This window comes from Phodopus roborovskii, unplaced genomic scaffold (assembly GCF_943737965.1).
Source record: "Phodopus roborovskii unplaced genomic scaffold, PHOROB, whole genome shotgun sequence".
NCBI lineage: Eukaryota > Metazoa > Chordata > Mammalia > Rodentia > Cricetidae > Phodopus > Phodopus roborovskii.
In genome coordinates, this window is record NW_026126588.1 from 861241 (window position 1) to 877060 (window position 15820).

At 49.4% G+C, this 15820-nt stretch overlaps 1 protein-coding gene across 1 annotated transcript; it reads left to right on the forward strand.

Moving 5' to 3' along the window:
- The first annotated feature begins 5637 nt into the window (after positions 1-5637).
- On the forward strand, positions 5638-15204 carry Apobec2 (apolipoprotein B mRNA editing enzyme catalytic subunit 2). Its single transcript, XM_051204513.1, has 2 exons — positions 5638-5787; positions 14618-15204. Exons 1-2 carry the CDS (start codon positions 5657-5659, stop codon positions 15159-15161), a joined length of 675 nt encoding a protein of 224 aa, XP_051060470.1. The 5' UTR covers positions 5638-5656; the 3' UTR covers positions 15162-15204.
- The last annotated feature ends 616 nt before the right edge of the window (positions 15205-15820 follow it).

The following is a 15820-nucleotide window of genomic DNA, read 5'->3' on the forward strand; positions in this document are numbered from 1 at the left end:
TGTTGTGTTTTGTGCAACAGAACACACCCAGCCTACCCCAGTGACTTTGGTCTCTTCTCCAAGCCCAGCTCAGACTCTGGGAGACCCTTGGCCTCCTACCCCTGTCCCCAGCCTTGGCCTTGGACACCATGTTTATATCAACAGAACGGTTACCAGAGAAGGCAGGCTCCTGCCCGCCAGGGGGTGTCTGGTGCCCAGCCCAGCAAGTTGTTTGTTTGCTTGTCTCAGTAGTGACCAGAGGGTCAGCACGCCTGCACTGGGTGTCTGGGCAACGCACTGTTAGGGTCCCAGCTGTCCCTACACATAAAACACCCACTCATCAACACACTCCTAAAGTATCTTCTTTCACAGAGTAAGAATTTGAAGGTTCCCCTGATGGAGCTTCTATTTTCTGCCTGTCCCTCTCCTGGCCTCTCCTCTTCTCAGGGAGAGCAGCTCTATGAACTCCCAAGACCCAGTGACCTGACCATCTTCACCTGGCCCTGGCCCCTCCTCACCCACCAGGAGAACTCTAAATGTTTTCTGAAATGATGGTAGGGAATGGGCCTTGGCGGGGAAAGGCTGCACCTTTGCCTTAATGTAACCAAGGTCCTCCAAGCCACTGCCACCAGCAGAAGTGGCCAAGGAGACAGGCCAGCAGTGTCCCCCTTTTGATTTCCATCCGAATTGTGGGGTGTCTTCATGCCAAGTAATCCCTGTTCTACCCCCCCTTACCCCCCTCCCCCGCTCTTCCCCGCTGGCCAGGAGCCTGGCAGTGGCGGTAACTGACTGATAAAGGCGAGAACCAGGCTCTGGGAGCCAAGAGTCCTGCAGTTCTGCTCCCCTAAAGGGACAGTTTTTAAGCCACTCACTGGACCTCCAGGACTCTGGTCCCTTGTCAGTAAAATGGGCACCCGAAACAAGACCAGCCAGAAATATCCTGGTGAGGAATAAGTTAGTTCGGTAGAGTGTCAGGCTAGCAGCCGGGCGGGCGTATAAAGCCATTACTTCGAGCTGCTGAATTCCAGGCATCATGACATAATGGCAAAGCCCTGGCTGGCGCCGAATCTCAGCGCCCCACTAAACTTGTGTGATGACCTTGAATCAAATACCCTGCTATGCAGAAAGAGAACCCACAGACCCGAGCCCCCACAGCCTTCAAGGGGGACAGAGTGTGCCAGTCCCCCCCCCCCCCACACACACACAAAAAGAGTAGAGGAGCAACTGCATGGGGAAGAGCCAAGTTCCTGGCCCCTGACCCCGCCCCCTTCAGATTAGTTGCGGGCACTCTGGGCTGCCAGCAAAACTGGCCTGATTTGGAAAGGAGAGCCAGGGGACTGGCCAGGAATTCAGGTCCCTAAGAGGAGCTATAAATAGCCAGCACTGGCCAGAGGGCCTGGGGGGCAGGAGGGAGGCTGGAAAGGAGCAGTGGAAAAGGAAGCTGTCAATCCTCAGCCTGGGGAAAGACCCAGCACACTACCCGAAGAGATCTACGGGAAAATTATCTACAGAAGCAAGGGCCAGCCTAGGCCACCTCTTCACTCTCCCCCAGAGTCACTCAGAGGGCTGTGGCAGGGAATGCTTGCCAGAACTCATCACCAGCACCCCCTGGGCTTTGTCCACCCACCCTACACCATCATGTCCATTCCTTAGAGCAACAGCCCAGTAGCTAGAGAGGGAAACTGAGGCCCAGAGATGTGAAGTAGTTGTCTAAGATCCCACCCTGAATCAGGCTAGGCTGGGGTTTGTTCCCTTCCTAATCCAAGGTCATACATGAGAACCAAGATGTAAGAACACGTCCTTAGGGACAAAGCCCTTCCCTGAGAACCAGTGCACAGAGTTATCCTCCAGAGACCCAGGGCTCTCCCACATCACCGTAGCTGGAAAGAGGGTGAGGTACCCATCTTTACAAGCTTTATTTTCCCGTGTCCTAAGTGTGTTTATAGTACGCATGTGCGTGCTTATGGATTTTCTGCAATATGTGTGGGCACGCACGCTCATGTGTCCAAGCTGGTATCAAGAATCAGCCTCGCTCACTCTTCCACTGAGGCAGGCCTCTCAGTCAAATGCAGAGCGCTCAAGATGGCTGTCCTTGGTGGTCAGATGGCTCTGGGGATCCCATCTCTGCCTTCGGAGGCTAGAACTACAGGTGACAGAAGACAGGGACACGAACTCTGGTCCTCAGGCGTGCGTGGCAATCCCTCTACCACTGAGCCATCTTCCCCAGCCCCTAACTTGCCAAGTGAGCCCAGTAATTCACGTGCGAGACTAAATGAGACGAGGCACACTTGAGAGCCTGATTAATGCCCTAGATGTTATACACCCAAGCCCTGCACATCCATCTCTACGTTCTTGATATTCACCATGGCACCCGGCGCATAGAAGCCCTCACTAAAGGCTGATTAAATCGAAGAAGGGAGGAAATGCTTTGCATCTAAATGCTGTATGCTTATGTCATAACAAATGCTCTTGGCTATTTATCAGCTGCTACTGACATTGCATTGAAGACTGGGTTTTTTTCCTCTGTCCTCTGTTTGAGCTTCCTGACAAATGTTATATTTTAATCTCCGGACACAAATATTATCAGTAATCAACTTAATATGTAGGACAAACATGTAATTTGCTGTCAGACTAGAAAACCTCAGGTGACATTCGTAGTCATTCTGATGGGACAGCAGGGAGACAATGCAAGCATCTTGGGAACTAGAAATGCTCAGAGCCCACACTAATGGTACACGGTGCAGCTCAGAACTCTCTGGAAAAGGGAGGAAGGGAGGCCCATCTTCCACCCATCCTGATTTCTCTTCTGTAGCTAACCCTAGACCACTTCTCTAGAACACCTTTATACCTTTTTTTTTTTTTTTTTTTTAAGATAGTCCCAGGTAGGAAAGGCTGGCTTTGATCTTGCTACATAGCCAAAGATGATCTTGGACTTCCAGTCCGCCTCAGTGCTGGACTTATGCCTGCTTTATTTCATATGGGGATCTAACTCAGGGTTTTAGCATGCTAAGTAAGCATTCTACCAAGTTCTGTACCAGGCTCCCTACCTTCAACCCATTTTTAGGGTACTCATTCCAACCAGAAGGTGGTCTTGGCCACTTCTTCATTTCTAGAGCATTTGTACCACCCCAAATGTAGAAACTCGGGGGCCTGATAAACACTCAACCCACGAGCTACACACTACCCAGCTGTCTGTCCTCCAATGCCATTCCCGCTCAATTCTTTCTTTGTCTGGTTTGGTTGACCTTCTAATGGGTCCCTCAGTACAGTACAGTACAGCATAGTACAGTACAGTACAGTATAGATGATATATTATAGCTTATAGAGGATCTCTTATAGCCCATGCTGGCCTCATAATCAGCACACAGTCAATGCTGGCCTTGAACTCCTGGCTTTTCTGCACCACTACACTGATCCTGCGAAAAACAGAAGTGGGATGCGTATCTCATTAGCTCAGTGACAATGGTTCCTGTTCTCCCGCTGGTTTCCATCCTAAGACTCTCCAACCTCTCAGGAACCCTTACTACTTCCTCAAACAGCAGGAAATCTCAGAGCCTCTGTAGCCACCCCCTGGAAATCCCCTGCACACACCTCCCCCTACCTCCTGGTCCACCCTCTCTACCTCTTCAGGGAACACTTTCCATTTAGATAGGCGTATGAATGCTTCTTTTATCTCCTTCACAGTGCACCCTGTTTCTTTCCAAAGTCCTTCCCTATTAAAATCGAATCTGTGCTGGAGAAGTAGCTCGGTGTTAAGAGCACATATTGCTCGTGCAGAAGACCTGAGTTCAGTTCCCAGTACTCACATGGGTAACTCATAACTTCCTGTAACTTCACCTCCAATGTATCTGACGCCCTCTTCTGGCCTCTGCAGGCACCTGCACTCACGTGCATGTATACACACAGTGCAACATACACACAAGCACACAATTAAAAATAAGGGCCCAGCCAGGCATGGTGGTGCACACCTTGAATCCCAGCACTTAGAAGGCAGAGGTGAGAGGGTCTCTGTGAGTTGGAAGCCAGTCTGGTCTACAGAGCAAATTCCAGGACAGCTAGAGCTGTTACATAGAGAAACCTTGTCTTAAAGCAAACAAACAAATTAATTAATTAATAAAAAAAGGCCGGGCACGGTGGCGCATACCTTTAATCCAAGCACTCAGGAGGCAGAGGTAGATCTCTGTGAGATTTGAGGCCAGTCTGGTCTACAAGGAGAGTTCCAGGACAGTCCAGGCTATGTAGGAGACCCTCTCTCAAAAATAAAATAAAATAAAATAAACAAATAAACAACTAAATAAAAAGTAAATACCTTTTAAAAATGTAATCTCACCCTTTGTCATTTTCGGAACACTCCTCGCCTGTTTTCCCCAGCACTTACCAAAATATATCACGTATTTTACTTAGCTTATTTGGCAGCTGATGCCTGCAAGTTCCATGAGAGCAGGCTCTCCTTTGTTTCCTTGTTTGGACTGTTCCGCACCTCCATGCCTAGAGTAGTTCCCGGCAGAGAGCATCCGCTCCGTATACGCTTGTCAAATGAGCACAGGACTGATGAAGCAAATGAAAGCTGAACATTCGCCCTTGGCACTGAGTGGGATTTTAATCCCACCAACTCCAAAGCAAGCACACTAACCCTTTTGTGAGTCTCAGTGTCCCCATGGTTAGTGTGGCAAGAGCACATGTTGCCTTCCAGGGCTATGGAGAATCTTACATACTCTTTTACAGGTAAACCACTACTAGGCTCATTTAGAAACTTTGGAACTCAGTAAACTGAGCACCCCTAAGGGTATAGGATTAGTGGTCAGCAGCTGGAAAGATGGCTGAACTTGATCCTCAATCGTGAAAACCAATTTGGATCCCAGCACCCACAGAAAAAAACAGGGTGGCCTTGAAACACCTGTAACCCAGCTCAGAGCAGGGCGGAGACCTGAGGATGACTGGGGCTGCCTGGCTTCTAGTACAGCTCTGACCATGTGAGGCATAGGTTTAAGGAGGCATCCTGCTTCAAAGAAACAGGTGAAGAGCAATGAAGGAAGATTGGACTCCTGGTGTCCTCTTCTGGCCACCGTACACACAGGTGAGCATATGCTCCCACAGACCACACACACACACACACACACACACAGCTTTAAAAGAAAAGAAGAGCAGTAGTCAACTGTTCCTACAGCCTGCACTCACAAGAAGCATGGGCAGCATGAAGTAGCAACAGACATTCTCATTTCAAACCGCTGGTTTCTACCTCATGCCCTCCTTTCCTGAACCCAGGTTACCGCAACAGGAATGGCTGGGGTCTCTCCAATTCCCTGCTTCCTCACAGGCCTCACCCTGTGTGAAACATTGCGAGGGAAGGAGCCACGTGAGAACACAGGGTGAGAGGGGAGAGGTTGGCCCAGCCCTCCCCACCTGCCAGCTTCCTGTCTGCCCGCTGATAAATAGGGGAAGAAACATGGCCAGAGTTTCCATTCCCCCACCATTGACCCCCCCCCCGCCAGTCATTCAGCTCCAGGGGAGGGGTGGGGGCCCTAGTTATAAAGCGCGCAGCTGAGGGCCAGAACAGCGAGCCTGGTCCTCTCGCTGTCATCCCCAGCCAGGCTTAGCTGCTGACAGCTGCTTGGGACTCTGCCTCGAAGGCCCGGCTGTCATCGCAACCCCGATACTTGTCAGCCACAGTTCTTCCATGGCTCAGAAGGAAGAGGCCCCCGAGGCTGCAGGGCCGGCCTCCCAGAATGGAGAGGATCTGGAGAACCTGGAAGACCCCGAGAAGCTAAAGGAGCTCATCGACCTGCCGCCCTTTGAGATCGTCACTGGGTGAGCCTGTTCAGGGGCTGGGGTCTCCGGCCTGGGAGAAGGGGTCTGAGGAGGCTGTGGAAGGTTAAGACCAGAATAGTAGGACCAAGGTCAGACACGAGCTCTGTGCCCAGCATCCTAGCAGGGGGTTTCAGGGCAGCAAATGCCTCTTCTTTTTTTGTTTGTTTGTTTTGTTTTTCCCCCACGAGGCAGGGTTTCACCATGTAATTTTGGGTGACCTGGATCTCACTGTGTTGACCAGGCTGGCCTTGAATTCACAGAGATCCTCCTACCTCTTCCTCTTGGGTGTTGGGATTAAAGGTGTGTGTGCCCAGGCCCAGCTACTTACTCTTGGTTTCTTGAGGTGACGCTTTGGATTCTATAATCAGTAGGAAGTGGGAGTGGGGAGAGCCTCTGAGGAAGGTACCCGCAGAATGAAACCACGTGAAGTTTTCTTCGTGGCAGTTTCTGATGTGCAAAGACAGAATGGTACCTCACTGACAGCAAGAGGGATGGTGGTGTGGATGCAGGAGAGGGAGAGAGAGTCCTGGGCACCTGGACTGGCTGCAGGTATTGGGTACCACCCACATCCGTGCATCTAATCCACTCCCAAGGAGTTAGGTGAGAAGGGCACATTAAAGACAGTCCCAGACATCGGGAGCTTGTTCACAGAGAAGCTGTCCCACGAGCTCAGCACAGCCCGGAGCAATTACACCCAGATCAAACAGTCTGCAGGTCCCTGGGGGAGAGTCATGTTCAGGGTCCCCTCTTGTCCAGATTGTACCGTCTCCAGAAATGAGCAGTAGTAGCCTTCCTCCTCATCTCTATTCTGAAAGAGGAAGATGCTGCTAAATTCAAAGCAGAGAGAAAGAAAGGACCAGGGGCAGGTTCCCCCGCCCCCCGGAACCACACGTGGTTCCCTCCGTAGCCATCTCCAGCAATGTGCAGAGACTAGGAGGAGGTGCGCTGAGTCCCTGGAGGACAAAGCCATGGGTAGTAGTTGCTGTCTTATGCTTCATGTGCAATGCCTAGGCCTGGTCTCCATTTTCTATTTCTAACACGAGGAAGCTCTCCCAAGTTGATTCTTAATGTCCCTTCCTGCTCAGATATTTTCTGACTTCTGAGAGAGCCCAGGGGGAAATGTAGTTTGGTTCCTGAGACGTGAGTAGCCACTGAACTTCCCTTCACTCACCCAGATAATCCTGCTCTCCTCCTAGGATTAAGGGAACAGCCGGACACAGACTAATATAGACACAGGGAAAGCCTAGGGCAAACCGGCCAGCAGGGTCCTCAACTCCAGTGGCTTGCCTATGGCAGAGGATCCTTTTACTGACACCTGAGCATGCTGGACCATGCTGTCCTGGGTTACACACATACCTTCCACTCACTGCAGTTTTGATCTCCCAGGTACAGGGGCAAGGTGAGTCAACAACAAAATTAGACTGTTGGCTTGAACATGCACTGGGGTCCCAGGCAGTGGAGCCTGAAGGTTCTTAGAAGTAACTGACACATTCGCGAGAATGTGTTTATTCGCCCTCAGCATAATACAGAGACAGACAGACAGACAGAGAGGAAGAGAGGCAGAGAGACAGAAAAACAGAGAAACAGAAACAGGGAGGAAGGAGAAAAAGACTCAGGCAGACTGAACAAGATACCTAAGACCAGAGAACCAGGAAGTGTGAGGTCCCTGGACTCTTGGCCAAGTTTCTTGCCCACAGGTCTCCCATGGCAATGAGTTGCAGGTTTTCCAAGGCTCAGAGAAAGGGGCACAGAGGATCACGGTTCTGGGTCTCTGGGAGCACTCCTGGATGGAGGTGGAGCTCTGAGTGTTTCCTGGACACAGGCAACAGCTGTGGTGATCTGTCCCTTTGGTCTCTCTGGATAAACAGATACTTAAAATAGCCCAGAGGTGTGGCCTTATCTTCCCAGGACCAGGAAAGATGGCTGCCCTTTCCTTCCCTTTCCAGAGGACCAGCGAAGCCACTCCTTCCCTAGTCTAGACTCCACAGGGAAGCGAACTGAAAAGCTCCTCAGATTTGGGCTGAAGCTAGCAGAAGAGCGGGGGTGGGGGGGTGGGGGGGGAGGGTGGGGGAGTGGGGGGGTCAGGGAACCGCCAAGAGCAAGGAGGGTTTGCAGAGGAATGAGAAGGGTATTTTGAATAGACAGAAAGCAGACCTGAGCTCAAGACCAAGAAACATGGCAGAAGTCTAGAAAAGGATCTAAAAGCACAGGGTGTGCTGAAGCCAGGCTCTCCCATCTGGAGAGCAGATTTGCCCATCTCTTCCAAGTCCTGTATCCAGTGGTTTCCCACCCATACTTTTTTAGATCTGCATAGCACAGGGATTACACAAGAGAAATCAGCATATGTTGGGCTTGCAAAATGGCTCAGAAGGTAAAGGGGCTTGCCATGAAAGCCTGGCAACCTGAGTTCCATTCCCAGAACTCACATAAAGGTGGAAGGAGAAAACTAATTCCACAAGATTGTCCTCTGGACTACAAACAGGTGGTGTGACACGCACAGACTGGTGTCTACACCATACAGCATGTTCAACACACACACACACACACACACACACACACACACACACACACACACACGATGATTATGTAAAAAGAAAAATCAGCACACATTACAACTTGAGGGTTTTTCCCCCCTTTGTCTCAGAGAACTGGGTATATTTATCTAGTTTCAGAAGTTTCTCTTTCTGTGCTTTGGCTAAGCTTAGGATGGCTCTTTGAAAGGGATAACTTGAGGCTTTAGAGACAGCATCATCCACCAAAACCAGCTATAAATTCAAGTGTCTACTATTGTTCAAAATCTGAGAGGATGGATTACTTAGTCAGTTGCATATAGAAAATAAACCTCAGAGGGTCAGGGACTTTGCTCAAGGCTGGTCAGGGTCATAGGACATGAACCTCAGGACCTTATGACTCCAAAGCATAGCACTACCCCAAGCAAACCATAAAGAGGACTATCATATTCACAAATATTTACCACCTGTGAATTGTGCACTGACTGCATGTTTCCACTAGCTCTCCTGCATGACAGCAAGGACTCTATTTCACTACTTTATCTCTAGCTCTCAATTGGTACTCAATAAATATTTGTAGGCTAAATGAATGGACTAATAAATGAGCACTTCCCTGTGTTAGGCTCTCTGCCAACCATTGTAACAGGAAGTGAGCTGGAGGGAAGGATTCTACTGCAGAGATCAGGATAGAAAGAGACTTGCAGTTCTCAGCATGGACAGAATTTTCCAGACATGCCCTTGCAGCAAGCACAGGGGTTCTCTAGGACAACACAATCCCCATCTTTCCCTCTCTGCCATAAGTGAACCTAGTAGCACCACCCTTCTGAGTGTGGGATCATGCTTCTGAGGAAGGCATGGCCTGCCGTCACAGGGGTTCCAGTGACTGAGGGTAAATGGCAGAATGAGTTTTCTCTTAACCATGTCTTCCCGTTCTTATAGATTTACTTTTATTACTGTATGTGAATGTATGAATGTTTTGCTCACATACATATGTCTGTGGAGTGAGCCTTCAACACCATTCCTCTGTGTGTGTGTGAGTGTGTGTGTGTGTGTGTGTGTGTGCAAACGCTTGCTTGTGTGCACCCATTTGTGGGAGTGTGGGAACACGCATACCATGGTATATATGTGGAAGTCAGGTCTCTTGTTTTGTACTGTCTGCCCTGCTAGCTACCCATGGGCTGTCAGGGCGTCTTCTGCCCCTGCCTCCTATGCCCACATAGGAATACCCAGGCTATAGACAGGGGGACAACCATGCCTGGCTCTTCACTTAGGTTCTGGTTCAAAGTCAAGACCTGACACTTGCAGAGCAAGCACTTTGGCCACTGAACTTTAGTTTTTATGAGACAGGGACTCATGATGCAGCTCTGGCCGTCCTGGAACTATGTGACCGGGCTGGTTTTGAACTCACAGAGATCTACCCATCTCTGCCTCCCAAGTGCTGGGGTTCAAGGCATGTGCCACCATGCCCAGCCTCCAGTTGATACAAATCCCCAAACCTGGCCTCTGGAGCATGCTGAGCTGTGGACTACTAGAAACAGAAAATGGCCCACCAGCTGCCACCCTGGCCTTCAGGGAGGTCAAAGCTGTGTGGGAAATGTGTGTCCCATGGCGAAGGCACTGGCTTCCTGCTTGCCTTAGGCAGAACTTCATCAGTCCTGCAAACCTAGCATTTTCTCCTTAGTTCAAGAACCTTCTGTTTTGATCTCCACTTCTCTTCCTGACTGGACCACTATTGGGATTTATGAGGCAGGAGTACCTTGGTGGACATCCAGGCCAAGGGATGCCACGAAGATCACACCACACAACAGATCTCATGCAGATGTATGGGTTGGGGGGGGGCAAAACATTGCAGAGCAGGGACATGAGAGACAAAGACACAGACAGAGAGGACAAGAGAGTGATCTGTGATGATGATGACGATGATGATGAAGCTGCTGGCGCTGAGTCACTTAAGGCAGGCTGGGGGAGCCCCTGATTTCTAACACTCTTGGCATCGACATTGAAAGCGGATCTGAGAAAGGTGGGTATCAAAGCCACAACTCTACCTTTAACACAGAGTCACAGACGGGGGCCAGAGGAACAGGGGGCACAGGGGACAGACACAAGTCAGTATTCCATCTGTCCTGAGTGGACTTTCCACTCCACTGGTTACTTTGTAGCGAATATTTCATCTCTGACCAGCTTCTAGGGACTGCAAAGTTGCCCCCTTTCCTTGTATATTTGTGCTTAGGAAACACAAATGTTTAAAACATAGACCTTAGGAAAAAATATATACTATGTATACCCACATTAGTTCTCCCTCATTCAGCAGACTTCTATATTATTATTATTATTATTATTATTGCTAGATGTGAGGATTCAGTGTTCCTCTTTTTGGTCCTTTCTATGCCCAGTGTGAATGGTGCCTTAAACAGGGAACTGGAATCACACTCCAGGGCCTGCACCGGAGTGAGTGACGAAATGCCAAGAAACAAAGCCTAGCACCGTCGCCACCCTCCAGGCTGCCCTTCCAACACATCTGCACACGTGTACACAATTACACATACACAGAATGCCCGTTCCTTCTTTACCCTGAATCGACTGAGGTTGAGAGCAGTACTTAGCCATATTGTGTTATTAGGGAAAAGGTTTACAACTGAGAAATTAGATGTCCCTGCTTCCTTCCTTCCTTCCCCTATGGAGCCAAGTGGTGTTGGCTTGCCCTGTGTTCCCATAGTTGCCTGAGACAGCCATGTTATCCAGCTCTGCAATGGTTTCAGCTCTCTGCCAGCTCTTTCCTGGTGCAGGTAGTCCACAGGATACCCAAGAACCTTATTTGACCTTTATGCTCCTTCTGGCCAAGAAACCCACTGAGAAGTCAGAGGAGCCAAGCAAGACAGCAGCTCCTCCCCTAAGCTGCTAGACCAGAGGCCCTGTGAGGAAGAGGGACTGCTGGCAGGGACAGGGGACAGGGGACAGGGTGGGCTCTGGGACTGCCGGCAGGATTAGGCCAGAAAGGATATTTATAGTGAGGTGACCTTTCTTCCTCTCCCATGGGTTTAGGGTTTCTGGGTCCTTTCTTCATGCGTGGGGAAGAAGAGAAGGAGGGTTCCATTCTCTTCCATTCAGCTTGCTACTGTGGGCTACTGCGTCAAATTCTTGCTTTTAGTGAGGTTACACCAGACAAAGTTGGAACAGTGCTTTGGGCACAGGGTGGGGGTGGGGAGGCTCAAGGAAAAAAAGAAAAACAAAGGATCACCTGGGACAGCCACTGCTAACCCATAAATACTTCTAACACACCCCCTCCCCCAGGGTCCAGCGTAGAAGGCGGTTTTGGCTTAGACGCGCCCCTTAGGGAGGCAAGGAGTTTAACAAAAGTCCTAAAGTACCACAAGCATCAGCTCTGTGTTCTCAGGCACAGGAATCTCTTTCAGGGAGTGAGGGGACCCTGGAGGAACAGGTGGAGCTGGAGGGTGGTTTGGTGGGTGAGCAACTATGCAACCAGGAATATTCCATCAAGATTCGAAAGAGGAAAGGTAAAGCAGCGGGCGATCGTTCCTGCGGAAATGTTAAGTAAATAATAAACACTTCCAGGTGGACACAGAGGTGCTTAGAGAGCTAAGAGGAATCCTGGGGCTGGGTCCTCAGACAGGCCCTTCTCCATATTGGAAACTTGACTTGCCAGCAGGGGACAGGGGAATATGGGTGGGGACATTCTGTGATGAGGCAAGGAAAAGATGGATCATGGGGAGGGGGGGGACTTCCTCACTGGAAGCAGCCAAGGTCTGGGCCATGAGGGATTCCCTGAAGCCTGGCATCTGCTGACCTTTCTGGGGAAAGAGGAGGAGGAGCCAGGCACCTTGTGAGTTAGTGGTGCCACGGGGGCATGTCCTGGAGCAGGTGCAGAGATTGTACATTTATTCTGTGGTGCTGGAGGTCTCACACGCTAGGCAATCGCTCTCACACAGCCACACCCAGACACAGAGACCGACTATAACAAGCTAAGTGGCGGCTCTGGCTGGCACTTTCCACTCCTGGCCTTGCAAACTCTCATTTTCATTGGCCTCCAAACCTATGTGGGTCTACATTTTAGGAAAATATTCACAACTAAGAAAACTCAAAAACAATCTTTGAGATCCGCAAGATGGCTCAGCAGGTAAAGGCGCTTGCTGTCAGTCCTGACCGTCTAACCTTGATCCTCTGAGCCCATGGGATGGAAGGAGAGAAACTTCTCTTACAAATTTTCCTTTGACCTCCACACACATGAGGTAGCAAGGTGCCTCTTCCCCATAAACAAACAAACAATAAATGTATGCAATTTTAAAAGAATACATGTATGCACGTATGTAATTTTAACACATCACTGTCAACTTTGACGCCTTCTCTCCTCTTTATTAATGCTGTTCTTTAAAACGCCCAGCCACTCCTTTTACTGCCTGATGTCAGTCAACCTTTAAATCTTCTAAGTCCACTGTTGTAAGATACCCAGTGAGCTGTTTAAATCTCAGGCATCAGCCTGATGTCACCAGTGTGGTCTTCCCTGGGTATCATCCTTTCCTTCAAGAGCTAAAAACATCTGTATTGCCTCCAGAACCAAGACCCTGCATGCATTGTCCAAAGACATTGCTGTTAGCAGATGACTGACAAGAAACAACTGAAGAGGAGTTTCTTTGGGCTCACAGTCTGAGGAGATGCCCTTCCAAGCACGAGAGGCAGGAGCAAGGCAGCTGTTCACATGGCATCCAGTTAGGGAGTGAAAGCATGGAATCCCTTTCTGTGCAACCTGAACCCTGAGCCCATGGTTAGCGCTTCCCGTTGAGGGTAAATCTCCCTGGAAACGCCCTCACAGATATGCCCAGAGATGTGTCTCCTGGGTGGTTTGAAATCTAGTCAAGATGACAAACTAACCATCACACTCCATGTCCTCTCCTGTCCACTTTTGCAATGTTCTAGCATTTTTGACCATTTATTTACATCTTACCTGTCTAACTAGATGCTCGATGTTAGTTGACAGCCATGTGGAGGCCAAGGGCCAAATGATCCAACACTACAGCCAAGCTTACCTACCCATTGATACCCTTGGGTAGACTTGTCTCACAGATAACTCTTAGTCCCTAATGATGTGACACCCCTTTCAATTGAGGACAGCCAGTAGGAGAACACCGTATTACAAAATACAAGCCATTCCATGACCAAAACACAATCTACACAAGCTACAAAGAGAAATGAAGGCATGAACACTGGAAAATCTGTCTTGTTTCCTTGTTAGAAATTCCACAATCTGCTACCTCTTAAAATTGCTATTTTTAAAGGCAGAAGCAGCACACGCCTTTAATCCCAGCACTCAGAGGCAGAGGCAGGTAGATCTCCGTGAGTTTGAGACCAGGCTGCTCTACAGAGTGAGTTCTAGGACAGCCAAGGCTACACAGTGACACTCTGTCTCAAAGCAAAACAAAACACTGCTATCCTCTGTGTGACTGGAGAGCTCACCATGATGTAGGGTGTGATGATGGAGTAAGGGTGGTACACTCCTGCCCTCCAGAACTTGGGAGACTAAGACAAGACATCCTGGAGTTCCGGGCCAGTTGGGATAACTAGATCCCACTGAGGGAGGGAAGCTGGGGCTACTTCCTGGTAGTGTAACCAGAATACAAACTCAAATCCGGATCAACTCTGTCCCCCCACCAGTAAACTCTTTCTAAAAGATATTTACATTTGAGCCAAGCATGGTGGCACAGACCTTTACTCCCAGAACTCAGGAGGCAAAGGCAAAGGCAGGAGGATCTCTGTGAGTTCGAGGCCAGCCTGGTCTATATAGTTCCAGGACAGCCAGGGTTACATCAAAAGACCTTTGTTGTCTCTAAAGGGTGGGTATTTTTATATTGATGTGTATATGTCATTTGAATGTGTGCAGGTGACTTTGGAAGCCACAAGAAGCTGTCAGAGCTCTTGAACTAGAGTTACATGTGCTTGTGGGTCTCTGAACAAGGATACTGGGAACAAGTCTCCTAGAAGAGCAGCAAGTACTCCTAACCAATGTGCAATATACACGCACACACACACACATATATGTATAGATACACACACATATATACATATATGTACATGTATGTACATATATACATATACATATACATATATATACATACATACAGTCAGGGTTACTAGAAAAGCAGCAAGTACTCCAAACCAATGTGCGCTATATTATCGTCAGTGTTAGCATAGGCAAAGCACGGTTTCGGGAAGAATGACTGGGTCTTGGAGTTCTGCCCCATCTAGGTCCTAGAAACAAGGACTCATCATTCCCTTCCCCCCTGCCTTGTTGTCTCCTTAATTTGCAGGGAGCGGCTGCCTGTCAACTTCTTTAAATTTCAGTTCCGGAATGTGGAATACAGTTCCGGGCGGAACAAGACCTTCCTCTGCTATGTGGTTGAAGCACAGAGCAAGGGAGGCCAAGTGCAGGCGTCCCGGGGCTACCTGGAGGATGAGCACGCAGGTGCCCACGCCGAGGAGGCTTTTTTTAACACCATCCTGCCAGCCTTCGATCCGGCCATCAAGTACAGTGTCACCTGGTATGTGTCCTCCAGCCCCTGTGCAGCCTGCGCCGACAGAATCCTCAAAACCCTGAGCAAGGCCAAGAACCTGCGCCTGCTCATCCTGGTGGGCCGGCTCTTCATGTGGGAGGAGCCAGAGGTCCAGGCCGCTCTGAAAAAGCTCAAGGAGGCTGGCTGCAAGCTGCGCATCATGAAACCGCAGGACTTCGAGTACGTCTGGCAAAATTTTGTGGAGCAAGAAGAGGGCGAATCCAAGGCCTTTGAGCCCTGGGAGGACATTCAGGAGAATTTCCTGTATTATGAGGAGAAGTTGGCAGACATCCTGAAGTAGGCCGCAGAGCTCAACCCTGTGAGTTTTTCTGGCACCCTGGCGCCATCTGTGTTTACTTGGGTAGAAGACTTGAAATACAGTTCCAGGAGGGTGCACTGCTCTGCATTAATTAGTTGTAGAAACATTCTAGAACATTATTTCCTTTTCCCTTTCCTCTGAAGCCCTCTACCTAAAACCACGTTGAGGTTGAAGAGAGGGCTCGGCCATTAAAAACACTGGTGTTCCTGTAAAGTCCGTCCCCAGTACCCACACTGGGTGGCTCACAACTGCCTGTGACTCCAGCTTCAAGGGTCCTAACACCTTCTTCTGGGCTTTAGACACTAGAATGCACTTGCCCATACTCACACAGGACACACACACACACACACACACACACACAAGGCGAGAGAGACGGCGCAGTGGTTACAAGCACAGGTTATTCTTGCAGCGGACCCAGGTTTGACTCAGCATCCACATCATGGCTTACAACCACCTAGAATTCAGTTTCTGGGACTCCAAGACCTTGACTGTGGCTATTCTCTAGATCTCTATTCCCAAATTCACAACCCCCATTTTTCTGTAATGAATGCAGTTTCCATTCTTGGGGACAATTTCTTTTTTCTTTCTTTTTTTTTTTTTTTTTTTTTTTTTGCTATCCCTCCCCCTTTGACATTTTATTG

Coding starts and splice junctions, on each gene's coding strand:
- Apobec2 (XM_051204513.1), top strand. CDS start 5,657: ATGGCTCAGAAGGAAGAGGCCCCCGAGGCTGCAGGGCCGGCCTCCCAG. Junction 5,788..14,617: donor CCCTTTGAGATCGTCACTGG/GTGAGCCTGTTC, acceptor CTTAATTTGCAG/GGAGCGGCTGCCTGTCAACT.